The 22,505-nt window shown below is 43.7% G+C and overlaps 1 protein-coding gene across 11 annotated transcripts in view; it reads right to left on the bottom strand.

Annotated features, from left to right (window-relative positions):
- The window catches only part of LOC128742585 (uncharacterized), a 235,669-nt gene that overhangs the window by 75,187 nt on the left and 137,977 nt on the right, over nt 1-22,505 (bottom strand). For 10 of the 11 annotated variants that reach the window (XM_053838988.1, XM_053838990.1, XM_053838989.1 and 7 more), the window contains exons 6-14: nt 17,893-18,024; nt 11,298-11,669; nt 8,142-10,502; nt 7,771-8,064; nt 3,126-7,712; nt 2,494-2,676; nt 2,301-2,432; nt 431-2,239; nt 278-370 (exon numbers count right to left, since the gene is read on the bottom strand). In XM_053838988.1, the coding sequence (XP_053694963.1) occupies nt 278-370; nt 431-2,239; nt 2,301-2,432; nt 2,494-2,676; nt 3,126-7,712; nt 7,771-8,064; nt 8,142-10,502; nt 11,298-11,669; nt 17,893-18,024 (9,963 nt within the window). The remainder of the gene's footprint in view (nt 1-277; nt 371-430; nt 2,240-2,300; nt 2,433-2,493; nt 2,677-3,125; nt 7,713-7,770; nt 8,065-8,141; nt 10,503-11,297; nt 11,670-17,892; nt 18,025-22,505) is intronic. The other variant, XM_053838997.1, reaches the window with a different exon arrangement.

The following is a 22,505-nucleotide window of genomic DNA, read 5'->3' as shown; positions in this document are numbered from 1 at the left end:
ATTAGACCGGTTGTAATGTAAAATGTAACTGCACGGTAATTATTGGAGCAATTCGTTAGGCAAAACATAGATTGTTTTTCAGTTTTAATATTCGTGCTTACGAAAGTTTGAGATTTTTCTTCATGAATGTGGGTCTAATTATTTGGATAGACTATTGTGGTGGGTATACTAACTGAGGATCAGTCGCTTGTTTTTTTCTTTGGATTACCATAATAAACTCGTATTACGATGGAGATAAACGCTGGATGGATTTGATGGAATGAAAAGCACGACTTACCGTTGCGGCAGATAAATTGTGTACCATCACGCACACATTCACCTTCGGTGCATCCAGTCGTTCGACAATCGGAAACCGTTCGTTCGGTCGTGCCTGTAATGTTTAAAGAAATGTCAACGTTTGGTAAAATTGGTTGCAAACAACTGTGCTAACATTCTGTGTATGGGTCCCCTCCAGGATAGAGTGGCGGACAGTAGCATTCCGGCTTATCCGATGAGTTAAGTCGACAAACAGCGTGCTTTCCACAGTGAAACTTGTGGCACTCATTGGTTTGTTTGGCCTGACATAAGCATCCCTTTTGCGGATCTCCCATACAGCCTGGTTGACAAGTACATTCGTAACCGTTGTTGTCCTCACGACAAATGGTATTTTCTCCGCATGGATTTTGCGAACAGCTGTGTTTCTCGACCGGTTGGCATTCCTGCCGTGCATTACCGAAAAATCCAGGAGTACATGAGCATTGAGCCTGTCGGTTTACAACACGACACTGGGCATTCAGACCACAGGCATTCTGTTCCAAACAAGGGTTGATACATTTGCCATCAGTACATCGTTTATCCAGTTCACAGTCGTCGTTAGTTTGACACTCATACTGAACACATCGTACACGCGGATCCCCTTGAAATCCGTCAGGACATAAGCAAAAAGCTTGGTGGTCGGCCGCTTGACACATTGCATTCTTTCCGCATGCTTTTTCGACGGCGCATGGATCGACACATTTTCTATTGATACAAGATCGTTCGCCAGCGCAGTCTGTGTTCGATCGGCAGCCCGCCACACACGCACCATTTTGACACAGCTGCCCTGGTGGACAAGTTCCTGGGTTACATTTAGTGCGACAACGTCCCCGGTAACATGTTTGTCCGCAGGAACAATCTTTAGCCTGGCGACATTTGTCTGCGCAGAATACACCTTCTTCGTCGCAATAGCAATAGGAATTACATTTTTGAGGAGGTGGCGAACAGGAAACCAGCGGGTTTCCAAGGTATCCATTCGGACAACTACATTGAACTCCATGGTTTATAACCGTACATTCAGAACACGTGCCGCATTGACCAAGCACCGTGCAGGGGTCTGTACACTGTTTATTGATACAAGCTTGATTGCTCAAACAGTTGTTATCAGTTCGGCAGCCCGCTTGGCAAACTCGGTTTTCACAAATCAAACCATTACCACAGGAGGCGTCACTATTACACACAGTTCGGCATGTTCCGCGAATACATCGTTCGTCGGTCAAACAGTTTTGATCATTTCGACAAGATGCCATACAAGTATTACCATAGCACGCTTGTCCTTTTGGGCAATCGGTTCTTGTTTGACAAGACCTTTGCTCTGCACGACACCCGGTAAGAGGATCTCCGTTAAGTGGAGGTGGACAAGAACACTGCTTTTGATGATTCACCACTGTGCAACGAGCATTTGTTCCGCAGGCTGTAGGCTCAACGCACGGATCAATACACTGTTGAGCAACACATGCCAACTGAGGAGCGCAGCCAGCATCTGATCTACATCCGATTACGCATGTTTGACCTTGGCAAAGTTCTCCCGTCCGACAGTCATCATCTCGTCTACAAATAGGTTTGCAGGTTCCCCGATCGCATCGTTCGTTATTCAAGCATCCTTGATCGTTGGCGCAGATAGATCGGCACAGATTATCGATACATTGTGTTCCCTCAGGACAGTCTCTATTAATAGTGCACTGCAGGGCTGGCGCTCGAATACAACCAATCTTTGCTGTCGGGCTTGGCACCATACCATTGATACAAGAACAGCTGGCACGATGGTTAACCACTGTACAAGCTGCATTAGGTCCACATGGATTGTCCTGACAAGGATCCGTGCAATGGTTGGCTCGACATGTCTCGCTAGCACTACAGTCATCATCAGAATGACAACCGTACACGCAGCGCCCGTTGAGACAAATGTGCCCAAGGAAGCAGTCGTTGTCTAGTCGACAAGTCACTGTAAAGGTTTTTTTTTCTAGGTTAGATTCGGAACTGGGCCATAAATAAACCATACTTACGCATGCATTTATTTCCTACACATTTTTCGTTCAGAGCACAATCTTGATCAGTTCCGCAGCGAGGCAAACACATTGAATTGTGGCAAGCCGTTCCTTCGCCGCAATCAGCATTAGAAGTGCATAAGGTTGGTACTGAAAGAAAAAAAGAGGAAATTGTAATGCGCAACATAATGCACCATTTAGTGTCACTTACTTCTAACACATTCAAGCGCTGAATCTCCGGTGAATCCAGCCGGACACGAGCATTGCTTGAAATGATCCGCCATTACACATTCGGCATTCATTCCGCAAGCGTTCGGCTCGTGGCAAGGATTGATGCATTGTCCGTTGGCGCAGATCTCATCCTTGTTGCACTCTTCGGTTGCAGTGCAAGCCGCTGTATTTTATAGAAATAATAAAGGAAATAATTAGTTTTGAGACAGCACACCTATGGCATTACGCATTTCCCTGGAAAAGTAAATTAAAACAACTGTGGTTGTGCTAGTTGGATTAGAATAAAGTATCAAAACCGTTGGTAAGTTCGTATTGTATGAAAAGTGGTTAAAGTTGCTGCTTGTTTCGCAACGTTGAAGGTGCTTGGAATGGCATTGTGGAAGGGGTGCTTTTGAAGAGTCAACATTTGATTCTGAAGTGATATCTGAGTAGTGAACGATCCATGAACGAAGTGTTTGGTAAATTCTGAAACTCAGAACGTCGAGTGAACTCACTTTAAATCGGCGACCGCTCTCTTTCCTAAAGAAATAGCAAGAAAATCTGAAGAGTCAACTAGACAAGCTAAGTATACTAGAAAGAAAAAGTAGAATGAAAGTTCACACCAACACTTACGTTTACAAACTTGATCGGAACAGTAAGAGTTTTCTGGACAGTCGATGTTAAACTTGCACGCTACAGGTATCGGTCTACAGCCACTGAATCGATCAGCCGGGTCCCCTTCATAACCGTTTCGACAAACGCATTTGGCATTATGGTTTCTAGACTGGCATTCCGCATTAGGACCGCAACTTTCCAATTCGCACGCATCTCGGCATTTTGGATCCGCGTTTGTCTTATCGCAAACAGCCGCTACCGGGCAGTCGGAATTTGATTCACATTCAGCTGCTTTCTTACAACCGTTTCCGTATGGGTCACCGACTGAACCGGAAAGACAAGAGCATCGATACGATCCGCGACTATTTCTGCATTTTGCATTCGGTCCACATGGAGATTCTTTGCAGTAATCTATCAAATTACATCCCGTTGTCGGATCGCCAGTGAATCCAGGTTGACAGTAGCAGACTTGTCGGTGATTTTCTGCCGAACACAGGGCGTTAGCACCACATGGTTGACCAATTAGACAGACAATTTTACACGCATGGTTTTCACAGGTTTTATCGCTAGAACATTCATCATCACTATTACATTCAATTTTCCTACATGTTCCACCGTTGTCTTGATAAAAACCAGGTTTGCAGTCGCAAACTGCCGAATGATCTCTAGCTGAGCATTCGGCATTTCTTCCGCAAAGCACACGTCCAGAACATGCATTGATACATTCCGATCGTCCTGTGGCATCAACGATGCACGTTTCATCAGGGTCACAGTCTCCATTGGAGCGACATTTAAATTCCTGTGTGCAAATATTGTTTTGACAAAACTGAAAATCGGGGCAGCTTGAATTTGATTGGCAGGTCGGTTGACAAACTCCATGAATGCACAACTGATCGCTGATGCAATCTCTGCCACTGGAGCAGAGAGTACAACAAACTCCTGCATTACATTTGGTTCCTGAGGGACACTGCAGATCGCTGTTGCAGTATTGTAAAGGCACACATCCTAGCAGTGGATTTCCTGTCATTCCTGGTTGACACGAGCAGATAGCTAGATGGTTCTCTGATGCACAGTTTGCATTCTGACCGCAGGCGTTTGTTAATGAGCAAGGATTAACACATTTGTAATTAATACATGTTTGATCGACCGAACAGTCGTTATTTTCTGAACATTCTACTTTTTGGCAGTTGACTTTGGGATCTCCACGAGTGTTTGCTGGACATTCACATACAGCTGCATGTCCAACTGCAGAACAGATTGAATTTTTGCCGCAGACATCTTCGATACTACAAGGATTCTTACACCGTGAAGCTTCGCAAACTGCCGTCGTTGGGCAGTCCGAATTCGTTATGCATTCATCGGGCGACCTGCATCCAGTGTTCACTGGGTCACCGACTAGGCCATCCGGGCAGGTGCAAGAATAGGTTCCTGGTGAATTCTGACACCGAGCGGTAGCATGACAAGGATTGGCTTGGCATTCATCTATGTCTTCGCAACGTCCGCTTACCGACTCGTAGCCTTGGAAACACGTGCAAATGGCTTCGTGATTGACAACTTGACAAGTTCCCTTGCCACAGTTTATCTTATCGCACGGATTGATACATCTGTTAGTTTCCTTTTGGCAGTGTCTATCCTGCGAGCAATCATCGTTGATCAAGCACTCGACTCGGAAGCAACCAACTGTGATATCACGAGCATCGCCTAAGTGACCCGAAGGACACTGGCATTCAGCTGCATGATCAATGGTATGACATTCGGCATTTGGTCCACATTTCGTCAATTGACAAGGGTCTATACATTTACCATTATCGCAAGCCAAGTTTTCCGCACAATCACTATTTTTGTAGCATTGTACCGGCAGGCGGCAGCCCGGATTTGAATATGCATCTCCAACAGTGCCCTCGGAACAGAAACATCGGTACGAACCCGGAATGTTTTCACATGATGCAGTCGGGTGACAGGGGCTGTCCGTGCATTCGTCTATATCCGCACACCCAAGTGGTGTACCAATGTAACCTTTCATGCATTTACACTTGCTGGCTAAACAGACCTTTTGGGATGGACAATCAGCATCCGTACTACACCCTGGTTGGCATGTTCCAGCTTCGTTGCATACTTCACCTGGTAAACAGTTATTATTAGTGTAACAAACCTTGGAGCACACATTATTATAACATCTTTCTCCAATTGCGCAAGATGTGGTCTCCGAGCAAGGGAGACTGCATTGATTTGCAATACACATATGTCCTGGGGCACACTCTGTTGAGCTCATACAAGACGACGGCATTCTTACACAACCCTGCTCTGGATTAGGATTACCCTCGAAACCAGGGGGACATTTACAACTTGGTATATGGTTGAGGCAACTACAAATTGAGTTGGGACCGCAAGTTCCTTGATCGTCACAAGGATCTCGGCATTTATTGTTGATACAAGCTTTTGAACTGTCGCAATCCTTGTTACTTCGACATCCCAGCAGGCAGCTACCAGAAATGCAAGCTTGACCTTCACTACATTGGTTGTGACTTGAGCAAGGTTGAACGCAAACACTGTTGAGGCAACGTTCTCCTTCGGAACAGTCCTTCGAATTTCGACATACCGCCATGCATTGTCCATTTTGACAGACGTCACCTCCACAATCTAAATCACTGATGCATTCACTAACCAATCGCAAGCATCCGTCACGTGCTGATCCAGTCAATCCAGGCACATATTTTGCTCTACATTCGCAGACGGGGGTTCGATTTACCACAGTGCATTTTGTGTTACTTCCACATGCATTTGCACATATATCAACACATTTCCCATTGACACAAGCAGCATTTTCTGGACACTGTAAATCACCATTCGGGCAGGCTCCTTCTGGGCGACATCCTATCATGGGGTCTCCCACCTGACCTAGCGGGCACTTGCAAATGTGCCCATCTGGACCTGATTCACATATTGCTGATGAATGGCATGGATTTGGATCGCAGGACCTGAGTGGAGTACAACCAACTTCGGCAATCGGGTTTGCTCTATAGCCCGGGGGACATTGACAAATAGAGCGATGATTTTCGGCAATACAGACTGCATTCTCTCCGCACGTATCTTCGTTACATATGTCATAGCATGTGTGCGATTGACGGTTACACATTTGCGTTGGCGGGCAATCGTTATTATAAACGCAAGGCACCGACTGACATCCTTTTACTAAATCGTACGGGTCACCTGCATAGGATCCAGGTGGACATTGGCATTGGGCATTGTGGTTATTGGTGATACAAATAGCATGTGGTCCACACTGAATGTCATCGCAAGCTGGTCTGCATGCTAGTGCACCCTTATATTTTACGCACATGTCGGATTCTGAACATTCTGCACTCGTTAAACATTTGTCTTGCATTTCCGGACGACATCCGTTTCTGTCGTTGGGATTTCCGGTGTAGCCTGGTAGGCACTGACAGCTTCCTCGATGATTTGAAGAAACACAAACCGAATTTGGTGGACAAGTAAACTCAGCACACACAGGTGTACATTTGAGAATTCCCAGCGCATCCTGGCGACAAGCGGCCACTTGATGACAGTCGTCATCTTTGGTACAATCTGGAATTGAGGGTTTCTCACAAACCGACATTGCTGGGTTCCATAGAAAACCTTCCTGACAGCGACAAATTGGATTTTTGTGTTCATCGGGTTGACAAATTTCGTTGTTGCCACATTCCACAACATTACATGGATTAACGCATTGACGTAGACCTGTTTCGGTTAGAGCACATATTTTACCATCGACGCAATCTGAATTTCCGGAACATCCTTGGACGATCTTCGCTTCCTTTTGACAACCAAGGGTTAGATCGCCTGGAGTGCCGTAATATCCATTGGCACATATACAAGTAGAGCGATGGTCATTCGAAACGCATAAAGCATTTGGACCGCATTGCAGTTTACTGCAGGCATCTACGCATTTTCGTACATTTTTGCCAAATTGGAAACAAATTTCCTTGTTCTTGCAGTTTGCATCGTTGTCACACTGACCCTCTTGAATACATCCACTTTGAAGATCTCTGGGATTACCCGTATAGCCAGGTGGGCAAACGCATTTTCCTGAATCACAAGCTGCTCTAGGTCCGCACTTCACGTTTGCGCACTGATCTTTGCAAAGTCCCCTATCGCATGTGTAGCCTGGTGGGCACTGCACTTTTTTTCCACATTGACAGCGCCTTGGATTGTCACAAACACTGTTCTCAACTGGTGAGCACATCGTAAATGGATTACCAGCATAACCTGGTTTACAGCGGCAGTCAAAACTTCCGGCAGTATTAATACAGATAGCACCTTCTCCGCAAACGTTGCTTGTGGAACATTCATCAATATCCTTACATTCTACATACGGATTACCAAGGAATCCATGAGGACAAAGACACTCGACACCGCTTAATGCCTCACGGCACTGAGCGTTTTTGCCACAAGTCGTAGAGCTGCACCTAATTTTTTGTTGGATTTCACATATTCCATACGGATTTCCGCTAGTGCCTGGATTACACTGACAACTGTTTTGCACCACACCGTATTCGCAGTGAGCATTTTGTCCACAATCAGGTTCACAAATTGGCGTTGTTATGGCTGGAAAACGAAATTGATAAATAATCGAATGCAACTTTTTTGATAACTGATTACTTACGTGGCATACAGAGCATTTCTGGATTTCCGACAAAGAATGGTTCACAAACGCATTTTCCTGAGGCGCTATCACAGGTAGCTCCAATTCCGCAAACTACTCCGTCGCATTTGTGCTTGCAACGCCCGCTGATACACACTTGCGGTTCAATACAGGGACGGTTTCCAGAGCACTGGTCAGTAACACAGGAACCACCAGGGAAGGGGTTACCCAATTCTCCTGGTGGGCACTTGCAAGTTGGACCACTGTTGGTGACAATACAGATGGCTCCTTGCCCACACATATAGCCGGTACATTCTGGGAAATCGGTAGAAAACAAAAATTGAAATTTTAGTGCGCTCCAAATTATAACCCTTTTTAAAGTCAATACTTACGAGACACACATTCTCCGTTGGAACCTTCAATGAAACCAACCCGACAGCGACACCAAGCTGCATGTTTTTGCGGTTCACAGAAGGCGTTGGAGCCACACAGTAAACTTCTGCATGGACTAACGCACGTTCCTTGTTCGCAGGCTAGCGTGTCCGCACAATCTTGATTGCGTTGACATTGACTTCGAACTGCACCATTTTCCAGTATACAACCTCCTTTATAGGCATCTCCTACCATTCCCCTAGGACAAACACATTTGTATCCGCCTTTCTGATTCACACACTGTGCTCCGTAGGCACATGGCGTGTTTGCGCATTCGTCTTCATCAACACAACCGGTCAGTGGATCGCCTTTGTAACCGACTTCGCACATACACTGTGGGGGATCTGTCGGTGTGCATCGTGCATTGATTCCGCATGGAAATCTTTCACATGGACTTTTACACTTGTTTCCATCATAAGCATCCATGTAGAAGGGTGGTGGACACACACATTCTCCAGGTTGAACGCATTTTTCATTAGCACCGCATTCTTTATCAGCCGAACAACGTTTCTGAGCTAGCGTACACAAACCATGGTACGGATCACCCGAGTACCCTAGCGGGCACTTGCATTCGTAGCCACCAATCGTGTTCATACAGATTGCATCGTAACCGCAAATCTGCCGACCATCGGAGCATTCGTCAATATCCTCACATTTTCCATCGGGCTGCGTCCGAAAACCCTTGGGACATGCGCAATAACTAACTCCACCGGTAATGGAAATACATTCGGCGCCTCCAGGACATTTTCCATCCGCGGAACAGCTGTCCAAAACACAATTTCCTTCAACGAACTTATAAGGGGCAGGACATTTGCACTCCAAGCTGTTGCATTCTTCGCAGGAGAGAAATGGATTTCCATTGAAGCCTGGAGGACATTGGCATTCATAGCTTCCGGGCAAATTTTTACAAATTGCATTGATGCCACATGCCGGTTTGTCAGGATCTTTGCACTCATTGACATCTTTACATGTTCCTTTCGAGTTGCGTTTGTATCCTTGTCCGCAGATGCATACACTGTTTCCACTGTATGCATCTTGAATACATTTTTCTCCACCAGGGCAGGGGTTTTGATCATTGCAAATATGAAGAGCCGATTTCGAACAACCACCGGAGTACGGATCGCCTGAACTTCCACCTGGACATTGGCAGGTGTAACCACCGGGAAGGTTCGAACAGATTGCGCCGGTGGGACATGGATTACCAGCACATTCGTTGATATCTACACATTGACCAGGATGGCCAGTGAACCCTTCACTGCACAAGCATTGTGCTTCGCCGTTGACCAACATGCAATGTGAATTTGGCCCACATGAAGTCTTCTCGCATGGGTGCCTGCAGTCATTCCCAATGTTTGGTTCTGGACAGAGGCATCGTTTTTGGGCATCGCATATGGCATTACCGGGACAGTCGTGATCTTTGGTACATGTTACAATAGTTATACATCTTACACTAGGATCAGGATCAGCAATAGAGCCTGCTGGACAAGAACACTGATGAGAACCTTCTGTGTTCTTACATAGAGCATTTTCACCGCAAGCGCTCGGCCTTAAACATTCATCTATGTCGTAACACTGGCGATGTGCGTCTCCGGTAAATCCAGGAGGACACTGACAGCTATATCCGCCCGGTTGGTTCGAACAGATTGCGTTTACACCACACCGTCCGCTGGGCCCTTGCGATGGATCACACTCGTTAATATCAACACAACCAGCGGAAATATCGGCAGGATTGAAGGTCCATCCTTCGTCACAAATACAAAATGCCTCTTGTCCTTCAGCCTTGCAGTACGCATTTTTCCCACATTTGACATCTGCACATGGTGTTTTGCATTGAATTCGCGGTGGTGTTCCAATAAACCCAGCTTCACACTGACATTTGAATGATCCTGGTGTATTGATACACATTGACGCTGGTCCACAAATTTTGCTGTCCATTCGACATTCGTCAATATCAATACAATTCGAACCTTGTGGTTCAAAACCATCTTGACAAAAGCATTGTCCCTCGATACATTCAGCATTGTTGGTACAATCAAAATTGCTGGTACAAAGTACGTTAACGTCCGCTTGTTCACACGCGATTTTTGGGTCCGGTTTTCCAATATATCCTTGTGGACACAGGCAGTTGTATCCAGGATTTGCATTTTCGCAGATTGCATGATTTCCGCAGGGTTTATCATACGCTGTACATTCGTTTATATCGACGCACCCCCGAAACGGATCTCCTGTGTATTCTGGTTTACAAGAGCAAACAAAGCTACCAACCGTATCCGTGCATATCGCATTTTTCCCACACGGATTATCTAGGCATTCGTTTACATCTACAACAAAAAATGTGTATGTGTGTATATGTGTAATTAGTGAGTGTAAGCCGTGGTCATCGATGCGGGCATCGATGAGAGCTTGAATGCCCCAAAGTGTTGTATCTCAAGCCAAAGCAAAGCAATTGCAAACTCCCATCCATGCCCTGCCCGTAGACCTTAGCAATATTAAAATTATGTATAAGCTTTAAACTAACTTTTGCAAAACAGTTCACCCCGTCCTTGGAATCCCTGTGGGCATAAGCACTTGTACGAGCCGGGAAAGTTAATGCATTTGGCATTCTCTCCGCAAGCGTTAGACCTAGCACACTCGTTAATGTCAACGCACTCGCTGCCCGATTCGGTCATTCCTGTCGGGCAACTGCACCGGAAGCCACCGGGAGTGTTGGTACACTGAGCACCCTCGGCGCATGGATTATTCGAGCATTCGTCAATATCTGTCCGTGTTCAGATGTATGTGGTGGAGTGTGAGGAAATGTTGGTGCACATGGTTCATCGTGTAGGTGGTAGCCGAGTGAATTGATTAGAGTTATGATTAAAGCATCCATGGTACGTTTCCGGTTGTGAGTGAGACACGTCGATAAGGTTGCATTGATGGTATAAGATGATTACCAGAACGTGAATAACGTCAGCAGCGAAATGAAAATGGAAGAATGAATGTTAGTGGTTGCATATTCATGAGTTAGGAAATCATTGGAAAAGAAAAGCTGTTCAACGCTATACTAGCAATATTTGTGCTAAACATTTTAAAAATAATTTTACAGTTGCTGGTTCGTTTTCCGAGTCCGAACTCACCTTGACAGTCCGTCATCGGATCACCGTGAAAACCATCGGCACATTCGCATCGAAAGCTACCGACGTCGTTTCGGCACAAAGCATTCCTTCCACAAGGTGTGCGAGTGCATTCATCGAAGTCCTTACAACCTTGAGCCGAGCGTGCATCCCCTTCGAACCCCTCGGGACAATCGCAGCGAAAACTGCCCTCGAGGTTCGTACATATGGCACCGGGTCCGCAAATGCCTGGCTGTGCGCATTCATCGATATCTCCGCATCCGTTATAGGGATCTCCGATGAAGCCATCCTTACACAGACAGGTGTAGTTTCCGGGGAAGTTTACACACTCTGCGTTCACTCCGCATGCCTGTGGATCGAGGCATTCGTTGATGTCTGTGGATTTCAAAGGAAAAGCAAGTTAGTGTTAGTGATAGTAGAACTCGTGTATATTTTGACTGATTAGTGGTTTATGCTAGAATGGTCTTTCTTGAGAGCATGGTTTCTTTTTCAAAAATAAAGGGTTCAAGGGAAGTTTTATGGAAGCATTATTAAAATAGAACCATCTTGCAAAAGAAAATCAAAAATTTTTAGATCAACTTTGTGTACCTGTATCTGTATCTTTTGTAATGAGGTCAGGCATTTAATTAATTTTTATAACGATAGTCTTTTTACAATCAACGGAGATAGAAGAAAGTTATGAAACACAGGTGTTGATTGTGTCTCCAAGGCGAGACAAGGTGTGAAGGAGAAACAGCTGAAAATTAGGTAGGGGAGGGTCATTGAAGCAATGCTTATTAAAGTTTGTATAACGTTACTCTTTAACCAAGCTGGGGCATCCAGGGATCGAACCAATTATAACCGGATTTGATCCACCTTCTCCCAGGCTTTGTGGACTATAGATCCACGACTTCTAAAAAATTGGAATCCTATTTCACGCTTAGGTGTTACCGGTTTATCCACCCGGCGAGCTTGCCTAAAATGTGGTGAAATTGGACAGTAGGCCCTGCCGAATTTTTATAAAATACCACAGTATCCGAAAGCAGCTCCGTCATAGCGACTAGTGCCGCTTTAAGCATAGTCTGAACACCTTCTATTTTTAGGGAAATGATGGAGCTACGGTCATCAAGAATTATTAGCATGCGATCGACGGGTGGAGGGTTCCCCGATTGGAGCCTGCCCTGGAATTGGAAAAAGAGCAACCGGCAAGCGGTAGAAAGTTGAACTGCAAAAGTAGGCTTCCGAATGGTTTCGACTCGAAGAGCTACCGCTAAACGGAGAAAGCAGCTATAAAAATCATTCAAACGACGCTGCGCATATAAGAAATATTGCGACTTGGAGACGGCATTCGTACACCCTCACAGGTAATCAAAGGGGACTAATAATGTGGACAGCAGAAATGAATAGATTCGTAATTCGCACCTACTATCTTTGCACAGCATTAGAAATGGACATGACCAGTCTGGCCCGAGTACTGGAAATGCTAATTGAGGCAGTTTTCTGGATGGCTGGATCGACATGCGATGATTGCAAGACTATGAACAATTCTACTGTATAATATGATCTTGCAAAAAAAAAATCGATGAGATACAGTAGGTCCGTAGCGAAATGGATAGGAGGAACGACAGAGCGATTGATGTGTCGAGATGAAGTTCAATGAGGGCTACGCGATTCAACTGCAAGTGAGATTCATGAAAACGTAGTTACGGTGGACGAAAACGTACCCGCACCTTTTTCAAAAAAAAAACATCGCTTGATTAGCAGCTGTTATGAGATGGTTTTCTATATAAAGGAAGCATATGAGCAATTCTCGCTAAAGTGGGGCCACTACTGACACGAGGTCTTCAAATATTGGAACTTTTGCGCTTAATTGGTTGAAAATGGTTAAAAACTAAGAATTACCTAAAAAACTAAGAAACTTCATAAATTTGCCATGAAACAACTAACAATTGCCCCATTTCTGTAAAGAAGAACAGGGCTTTAAAATGCAGTTAAAATATTTTTGGCGGCCATCTTGGATTTGGTCGAACGAATGAAAATTGCGAACCTTGCTACAAATAACTGGTTGTTTTATTCAGGTTATGCCATTGCACACCAAATTTTATGAATGTTTCTTGTAGCATTTTTTCTCAGCTTTCCAAAGATGGTCTTAAAATGAATACCGGTCGGGGAGCTCATGGTGAAAACGACGATTTTTTGATAAAATCCAATATGGCGTCGTAATGCAAGATAACCGCTAAAAAATTGTTTACTCCATTTGAAAGCCCTGTTCTTCTTCTTAACAGAACCGGGCAATTTGTTAGTTGTTTCATGACAAATTTATGAAATTTCTCATGATTAGATCTCAAGGTTTGCACAAAATTCAACTTTTTTGAAACTGTTAGGCCCCTTGGCGAACGAGGGGTCCACTATTTCGGGGTATCAAAAGTGTAATTCTTATTTTTTAACCATCTCCAACCAAAAGTTCCAAAATTTGAAGACCTCGTGTCAGTAGTGGATTCGTTTCAGCGAGAATTACTCATATAGTCGCACAGCTTCACGATACTGACTACTCTGTTGCGGCACAAATGACCAAAGGATACTCTCGTAAGTTAGTAAATGCAATCGATAGCCTTAACGGACACGTTTTTCTATTGCATTCGGATGCTGCCCAGTACCTAGAAGATACACTGATACCGTAGTTAAGCATTTCATCGAAGCGTCTAAGACGTCACACTGACTTTGCATGTCTACAACGGCAAGGAGACGCCTGAGCCAATATCTGGGAGAACGCAGTACAACATCGTGTCAGGCAATCGTGACGACAACAAGAAGAGGAAAGTTGCGGCCAAAATGACGGCTATCACTGTCACGGCAGCAGATATCCGCGAAGCAACACGTGCCACCAGGAATTGGACAGCCCCAGGATCAGAGGGCATATAGAATTTCTGGTACAAAAAGCTAGTCGCGGTTCTTCCCAAGATAGTCGATAGTTTCAATCAAGTACTACGTGAACGTGAGCCTCACACACTTCCTGAGTTTGCCACCCGAGGCACTCCTTTCCTCATCCCCAAAGTCAGCAAAACATCGAACCCATCAAAATACAGGTCAATCACATGCTTATTGACCTTGTACAAAATACTTGACGCCATCATTGCCACGAAAATCTAATCCCACTGTGAACCACAGAATATCCTGACTGAGGAACAGAATGGATGCGAAAAGAACACCCTTGACTGCAAAGATCAGTCCGTTATTGGTGGCAGCGTAGCAGTCATTGTTGGCCAAGCGATGCATCACCAGAGAAATGTAAGTATGGCCTACATTAACTACACGATGGTATATCACATTATACCGCACACGTTACTGATTAAGGTGTTGGAAATGTATAAAATAGATCCTGTAGTCGTGAGGTTCCTGCAGAAGTGATGGGAAAACTGTGTGGCGGATTCAAAGGGGTATCTTTCAAGGCGATTCGCTCAGTCGGATTACGTTTGAATGGCCGAAACACAAATGGCCGAAATAACAACACGAAAATTGATGGACAAGACACAAACGTTATTGTGTTTGTAATGGCATAATATATTTAATGGTCGAATTGAGTACTTGCTGTCCTTACTCGCTACCGCTCGTTCGGACTTGACTAAGGGATAATCCCCACTAGTTAGTAAGCCTAGGAAAATGCACGCACCTAAACAGAAGTGGTTTCTGCAGGGGGGCTGTCCCCCCACAGTGACCGGCGCTTCCGACGGCGGGTCACCGGCGAACACTCGCGGCCTGCAGCCGTCTCACCCTAAATCATTTAGGAAACATTTGCTACTGACACGGTAAATAGGGCTTGCATCTTATAATGATCGTAAATCATTTGGGAAAGAAAAAACTTTCAATCGTCTATACTCTTTAGTAAATAGTTGGGTTGCTTATTGTGTTTTTTGTTTGATTAAAGTTATTTATTAACTGCTTGCCAATTCAAGTTTTTTATTGAACAGTTATTTAGGCATTCCGAAAAAATTCGGCCATTCGTGATTCGGCCTTTCGCGAATCGGCCTTCTGTGACTGTTGTTGAAATTCGGCCATTTGGATTTCGGCCTTTCGTAATTCGGCTATTCGGTACCAGCCCGTTTAGTCCGCTTTGGTTTCGCCTAACTTTGAACCCCCTAAACAAAACGTTTGACAGAAATGGTCATGGCCTCGAGATTAGGTATGGCGACGGTGAACATGAAAATGTGACCCATACCTTTTATATGTATGACGTCAAGATCTGTTTTGCATAAACAGAACAACTAGGTGTAGCTATTAAATTAGTTGAGGCAGTAAGCCATGGAATTTTGACTTGACAAATACCGATCAGTACAACTTCAAGCAGGGTTCTTGACTAGTTTTGATGGCCACCAGATTCACGACGGGGAGATGATTAGGGACATGGTTCGTGGCGATTCGTACAAATGTTTGGGTTGCAGATAGCTCACCAGCATTCCCACTGTGTGGTCAGTCCCGAAGTAGTGGTTAGCACTCACGCCTCTAACGCCGAGAACCCAGGTTTAAATCCCAACCCCGCAGAAGTCACGAATGATCTATGTTATTAAAATGACTAGAATTTAACAAAAATAAAAAAAAGCATTCGCCACTCCGACATCAATATAGATGTCCTAAAATCTTTCCATAATGCGGAGAATAAGATATGAGAAATGACTACATTTATCTACAGTTTTGGAGTAGTGAAGAGGAGCAAAACTGATCTAGGAGATCTTGAGAGGAAGATGCGGCGAGAATTCAAGCTAGTTGGTATGCGTCACCCTCAATTGGCTCTGGAGAAGTTTACTTTACCACGAGTAGAACGGGGTCGACATCCAAGCACTGTGTATTACTCAGGAGCGTCAGTTGCGTGAATATTTCGTAGAATGTACAACTCAACCCGGAACACAGAGGTGTTTCTGATAGGGTCTAGAGCGCCTTACATCAGGCGCAGCTGGACTACGACCTCAAACGCAATCTATTGTCGGTAGAAGAGAAGATTGCGTCTTGGAATCTCGATTAGGCGGTGCTGCTAGATAGAGTCAGTAAGCTTGTTGCTCTAGCCCCTTAATTGTCCTGTACTCTAATAGCCGGTTGCGAAGTTAGTCGATAAAGAAGGGTCAACAGGGTCTTAGACTTTGCTTTTTTTGTTCTTTGATATGAGAGAATCAGCACAACAAGGTTGACAAAAGGGGACGATGATCTGTAATAAGAGGAGGAGTCAAATAACGAAAAGCGGTGCGTTTGATGCGATAGGCAGGAGGACAAGAGAGGGTGTTTGACAGGACGGGAGGTTAGGATATCAACATAAGGAAAATAGACCATGCTTCTCTTTTATTATAGGGATTTTCGGAGAGAAAACAGATGTATAACGGGCTGTAGGAGGGCGGAATATATTTTTTGTTTGTAGTTGTTCTATTTGATTAGCTGCAGCGTATCATCATCAAATATCAAATATCAAATTTACAAATAGAAGCAAAGCAAGTAAAACATTAGAGATGGCAAATTTAACTGAAGCGTTTTACGTAGGGCAGCAAATTGCTCCGAGCAATTAGTTTAATTCTAATTTTTTGAGACTTACTAATGAAATGTGGTACGTGTTGGACATTTATATATGTACAAAAAAACAAGGTAATCAACTTAAAGTTAGGACATGCTAATGCAACTTGACCTGTTTTTTGAAAATTTCAAACCATGGCCATGTTTGCCTGTATGAAAATAAAATTCGATGGTAAACTGTTCCGTATTGTAGATGATCGTGTAGAAACTAATCGAGTGTGATAAGTATCATGCAGCTTGCTTGCCAATGATTGAGCTGACCTTGAACACAATACACATTATAGCAGATATGTGCACAATGTTCTGAATATTTTCCTTAATCTGCAGTTTATTCTGGAGAATGGAAAAAAATTACCACTTGAAGACAATGGACCCCGGACCTTTGCCAACGAACGACGAGCGATGGGACGCTGCTGATTAAAGCTAGCCCAAGACAGAATCTATCACACGCGAGCGCCAATGACAATGAAGAATCCCATTGGCCGCCTGATAGCGAAAATACGATGGGCAGAAACAGTACCGTTCCCTTGATCTTCCGACATTGATAAGTGGTGTAGCTTACGAGAACAATGGACCAAAGTCCAAGGAGTGCTGACTAGCTGAATCGATGGCCGAACGTCCCAGGTCATTCCCGGTTGTATGTATTCGCGCTTATCGGATTCGAGAAAACCATATAAATTTCCTTTCTGTCTTCGTTGCTTCAAATGGGAGGTGATGAATTGAATTTTCGAACTTTTATTCATAGATCTACTGCTAACTTTCTAATGCTTTATAAGAGTTTGAAGAAAGAACGTATTGTTTGTTTACAGACTGGAGATTGTCATCATTAGATAATGTGTGAACCCTGCGGCGCGGTTTGCCGGCCAAAAGAAATTTATAGGACCATTCAAAACGATATGCCTATATTCCAAATATCGCCGGTTGAATGCTAGAGCGTGATTGTCTTTTCTCGATGACACAAAATGCAATTTGCCCTACTAGGTTGTTAAACGATCTCGTACTGGTTCCGTTTTTCAGGAAAATTTATTGGATTCGAGTTAGTTGGATCGTTCATAATTTAACTTACCTGTACACCGTTCCTCTCCATCTCCATCGAATCCTGGTTTGCATTTACACACGAAATGCGCTGGTAAGTTGCAACATTCTGCGTTGTCAACGCAACGAGCGGCGATCGCAGGATCTTGACATTCGTCAATATCTGAAATGGGGCAAGAAAGCAGAACAACGTTTGAGTCGATCCTTCGTGAAGTCATCTACTGTGGCGATTCCACGCTGCGATGAGCAGCAGTAGCACTATTATTAAATTTTCGACAATCATGATCGAATATATTGAATTGGAGGCAAAGCAGCAATATGAACGTGAATCAATCAGTTTTCTTTTGATGTAATTGTTACAGAAGCGGTTCTTTGAATCGCCCCAGCGAGATAGTTGCTCAGATAATTGAATTTAATGAATAGGCATATTTTACTATATAACCGCAAATTGACTTTCATTGAAGGAGCGATACGATGAATTGCTTATTGGAACTCGTCGCTGAGCATATATATGGAATTTTGGAGGTTGCACCAGCAAAAGCAGCTGTCGAATTAAGTTCAATAGACTTAAATGATGATAAATCTCTTACGGAGTAAATCTGGAGCATAATGGAAAAATATTTTGTCACAATGGAGTCGTTTGAGAGGGTGTAGGCGACTTAGTTATTAATCAAAATTAAATGGATGCATTTACAATTGTCAAAATTATTTTTAAAATATCTTAAGAACTGAATTACAGAACGGAAAAATAAAAATTGAATTCATTTTTTTTCGTAAACACGCTAATAATCAAAAGTATGATGTAGTGCGGTGAAATGACGCTATCGTGTAAACAATTTACAATCTGAAATCTGACATAATTTCATTCCTTTCGTATAGTTCCATGCGAACTAGTTTTTGCGTGATTATTTTCATAAGTTCCAAAATAATTTGTCCTACGAATATTATTTCCTTTTAGGATTAGTCTAGAAAGGAAAAAATCTTTGCCAACTGTATTGTAAGTCAACGCGCACGATGCCGTTATTTCTTCGGATTCTTTTTCATTAGTCCAATCATCATGGACTTGAAATCCCTCTAACGGGCCCGTTGCTGTTTGTTTCAGGTGACCCACTTTCCAGGTCACACCCTACAAAAGGGAGGTACAAACGAAAACTAGAGCAAGCAATTGACCCTGGCTTCAGACATCATCGGTTGCTTTTGTTCCCCGTTTCTCCATTCTCCTCTCATCACTATTGTAATTATTTAGAACAAGTAGGAAATTTACATACAAAACCCATTTGTCCCAGTTTGATGGCGGGGCGATGAAGTGACGACACGGATTGCATGTGGATGTGGGTTCCATCATAAACAGTGGGTAAAAGGAAAGCGAAGAGCATGGAATCGGACAAAAAACTGACTCCACGTGCTCCCGGAATACAGCATTTGCCTCTGGTGGTTCTCGCAGATTTCGCCTAAGATTAGCATGCCAGTGCCCTGTATAAAACACATTAGTCGTACCTACATTGCAAACTATGGAGGTCTGAGAAGTAGAGATCGGAATGTGTTATGCTAAAAAAAAGCGAAAAAGGGCTGGCAACATCAACGTAAGCAAATAAATTTCTCAAATGTTTTCACTGTTTGTTTTTAACTTCGTTTCAAACCGTAATTTGAGGTCTGTTGACTTCATTTTTTCTCCTTAGAAAAGGTATGACACTTAAGGAGAAATGAGTCGTCATTCATTGTATGAATTAAAAAAAAAACAGTTTTCTTGATTGCAACAGAAATTCTGTTCATGAAAACACGGACACGAATCGGAACATGGACTACACTGACTCTTGCCCAGCAGGGTATCCTGGCCCAACTTACAAAGAAAGCTAGCGGTCTCACACTTCAATGAAAAATGCTATGGAAAAACGACATTTTGACAAAGCTATTGTAGATTGGATTTTTGAAATGTTACAAAATAGAGAAATAACTAGTAACCACGGAATGTCAACAGTCACGGTAAAGACTGTAAAGGGCTGCCCACAAGGAGGAGTTCTTTCGCCTCTGCTATGGTCACTTGTTGTTGACGAATTATTATCGCATCTTGAAACGTTAGGATTTGAAATAATTGGGTTCGCTGATGACATTGTGATCATAGTTCGTGGGAAATACGAACACGTCATTAGGGATAGATTACAACACGCTCTCGATGTCACAACAGCGTGGTGTAGGGACGAGGGGCTGTCTATAAACCCTCACAAAACCACCGTGATTTCTTTTACACGAAGAAGAAAAACAAAAATTCCCGACTTGTACCTGGAAGGTATCAAACTAGATATTTCTCCAAAAGTCAAATATTTAGGAGTAACTCTTGATAGCAAACTAAATTGGAATTTCCATTTAGATGAAGTAATAAATAAGGCTATGAATGCTTTATGGATAAGCAGGAAAACGTTTGGAAATAAATGGGGATTGAAACCTAAAATGATTCATTGGATCTATACGGCAATAGTAAGACCCAGAATAACATATGCAGCCTTAGTATGGTGGCCGAAAACTAAAATTAAACATGCACAGAAAAGACTGGAGAAGTTGCAAAGATTTGCTACAATCTCCATTTCTGGAGCAACTGGTAGTACACCATCAAAAGCACTAGATGCTATTTTAAGTTTACTGCCACTACACCTTTTCGTGCAATTGGAAGCTGAGAAAAATGCACTAAGGCTAAGAAGAACAAAGAAGTTTCTTGATGGAGACCTTAGGGGCCACCTCAGTATTTTAAGAGATTTCAAAATTAATCCTATATTAACCCAGGAAGACTGGATGGATAGGCAATATAACTTTGAACGACTATTCCAAGTGACCGAAACAAGTCGCACGGAGTGGGAATCAGGTGGGCCTAATATTCAACCAGGATCCATCATCTTCTACACTGACGGTTCTAAATTAAACAACAGAGTCGGAGCAGGGGTAAAGGGCCCCGGAGTCAACATATCAATATCTATGGGTCAATGGCCGACTGTATTTCAGGCAGAAATACAGGCAATAATTGAATGTGCTACAGTTTGTCTGCGACGAAATTATAGACATGCAAATATATGTATATTTTCTGACAGCCAGGCTGCATTAAAAGCACTAAAGTCAGTATCGTGTTCATCGAAGCTGGTTTGGGAATGCATTCAATTGCTACAGCAGGTGGCTAAAAAAAGTACAGTAAGTCTTTTTTGGGTACCTGGGCACTGTGGAATTGAAGGCAATGAAAAAGCGGATCAATTGGCAAAAGCTGGATCGAATAAACCTTTCATTGGACCAGAACCATTCTGTGGGGCCTCAACGTGTACCCTCAGAATGGAATTGAGTAACTGGGAAAAATCAATGATAAATGACATATGGAAAAATAATTTAACAGCTCGCCAATCAAAGCGATTTATATCACCTGACAAAACAGTAACTCAGAGACTTCTTAGTCTATCTAAAAAAGATTTACGTACTTTCTGTGGCCTGGTAACGGGCCACTGCTCAAGTAACTATCACTTAAAACAGCTAGGCAAATTGGAAGATGACTCCTGTCGTTTTTGTAACCTAGATAGCGAAGATGCGGAACATCTGCTTTGTAACTGCGTAGCACTTTATCATAGAAGGAGCAAATTCTTTGGGGAGGGTTTAATACAACCCTCAGTTGTGTGGACAAGTTCTCCCAATAAGGCAATTAACTTTATTCGTGGTATTATACCTTATTGGGACAATACCATTAGCCAACAAGTGGAAACCACTCCTATTAATAGTGATACGACACCTTGACGTGGGTTACAGTAAATAGGGGCCCGCCACAAAAGATCAAATTACTGGTCGCAGTGGAGAATGTACCCAAAAAAAAAAAAAAAGCTAGCGGTCTGAACCTTGAAATCTTGGGTCTGAGCGAAGTCCGTTGGCCGGACCTGACGAACATAAGACATCGTCCGGGAGAGTCTTGCTCTACTTTGGCAAATGAGGCGAAAATGCTATTCGAGAGCGAGCAGTTGGATTACAATTCAAATCCACTAAGCTACGTTCAACGTGAAGATTGCCCGCGGACCTTGGACTTGTCAAAGGACGCCATGGCCTAGCACAGCTGTTTAACAACAGCTGATAATAACAACAGGGACATTGGTGAATCGTTCAGGCCACGCGGGTTTCCCGCGACGGCCGAACAGAACACCAAATTGACCACATCTACTTCGGCCGAAAGTGGATAAGGAGCCTTCTTGCTGTACGCAACAAGCGCAGCGCCGATATTGTATGCGATCATCATCTTGCTATGTCTAATATACGGCGATGGTGTTGACGGTCACCAAGTGGAGAGTTCTGCGGTGAAATGGGGTTTCGTCGAACAGCTTGTATCCCGAGCTTCGGAACTACCGAAGCATCAAGAACACCTTCATCATGACCAATGACGAAACCTTAGGCAAAGTGCGCAGCGGGAGGTGGCAGAGGCTTTAAGATAAAATTTGGAAGACGACCGACGAGTAGAGAGTGGCGAAAGGTGTCATTGAGCGAGCGCTAACCATCTCCAGGTTTAGACAGCTGCTTGTTGCCAATATGCTGAACTGGAGAGGGCCGTGAAACAAGTTTTAAGCGAACCTAGATTAACTGCCTAGCCCAAGAAAAAGATACCGCTGCCGTCAACGGTAATATCCGTTT

This window comes from Sabethes cyaneus, chromosome 3, assembly GCF_943734655.1.
Source record: "Sabethes cyaneus chromosome 3, idSabCyanKW18_F2, whole genome shotgun sequence".
NCBI classification, from domain to species: Eukaryota; Metazoa; Arthropoda; class Insecta; order Diptera; family Culicidae; genus Sabethes; species Sabethes cyaneus.
Note: the sequence above shows the minus strand (reverse complement) of the source record. Positions and strands in the feature narration are given on the sequence as shown.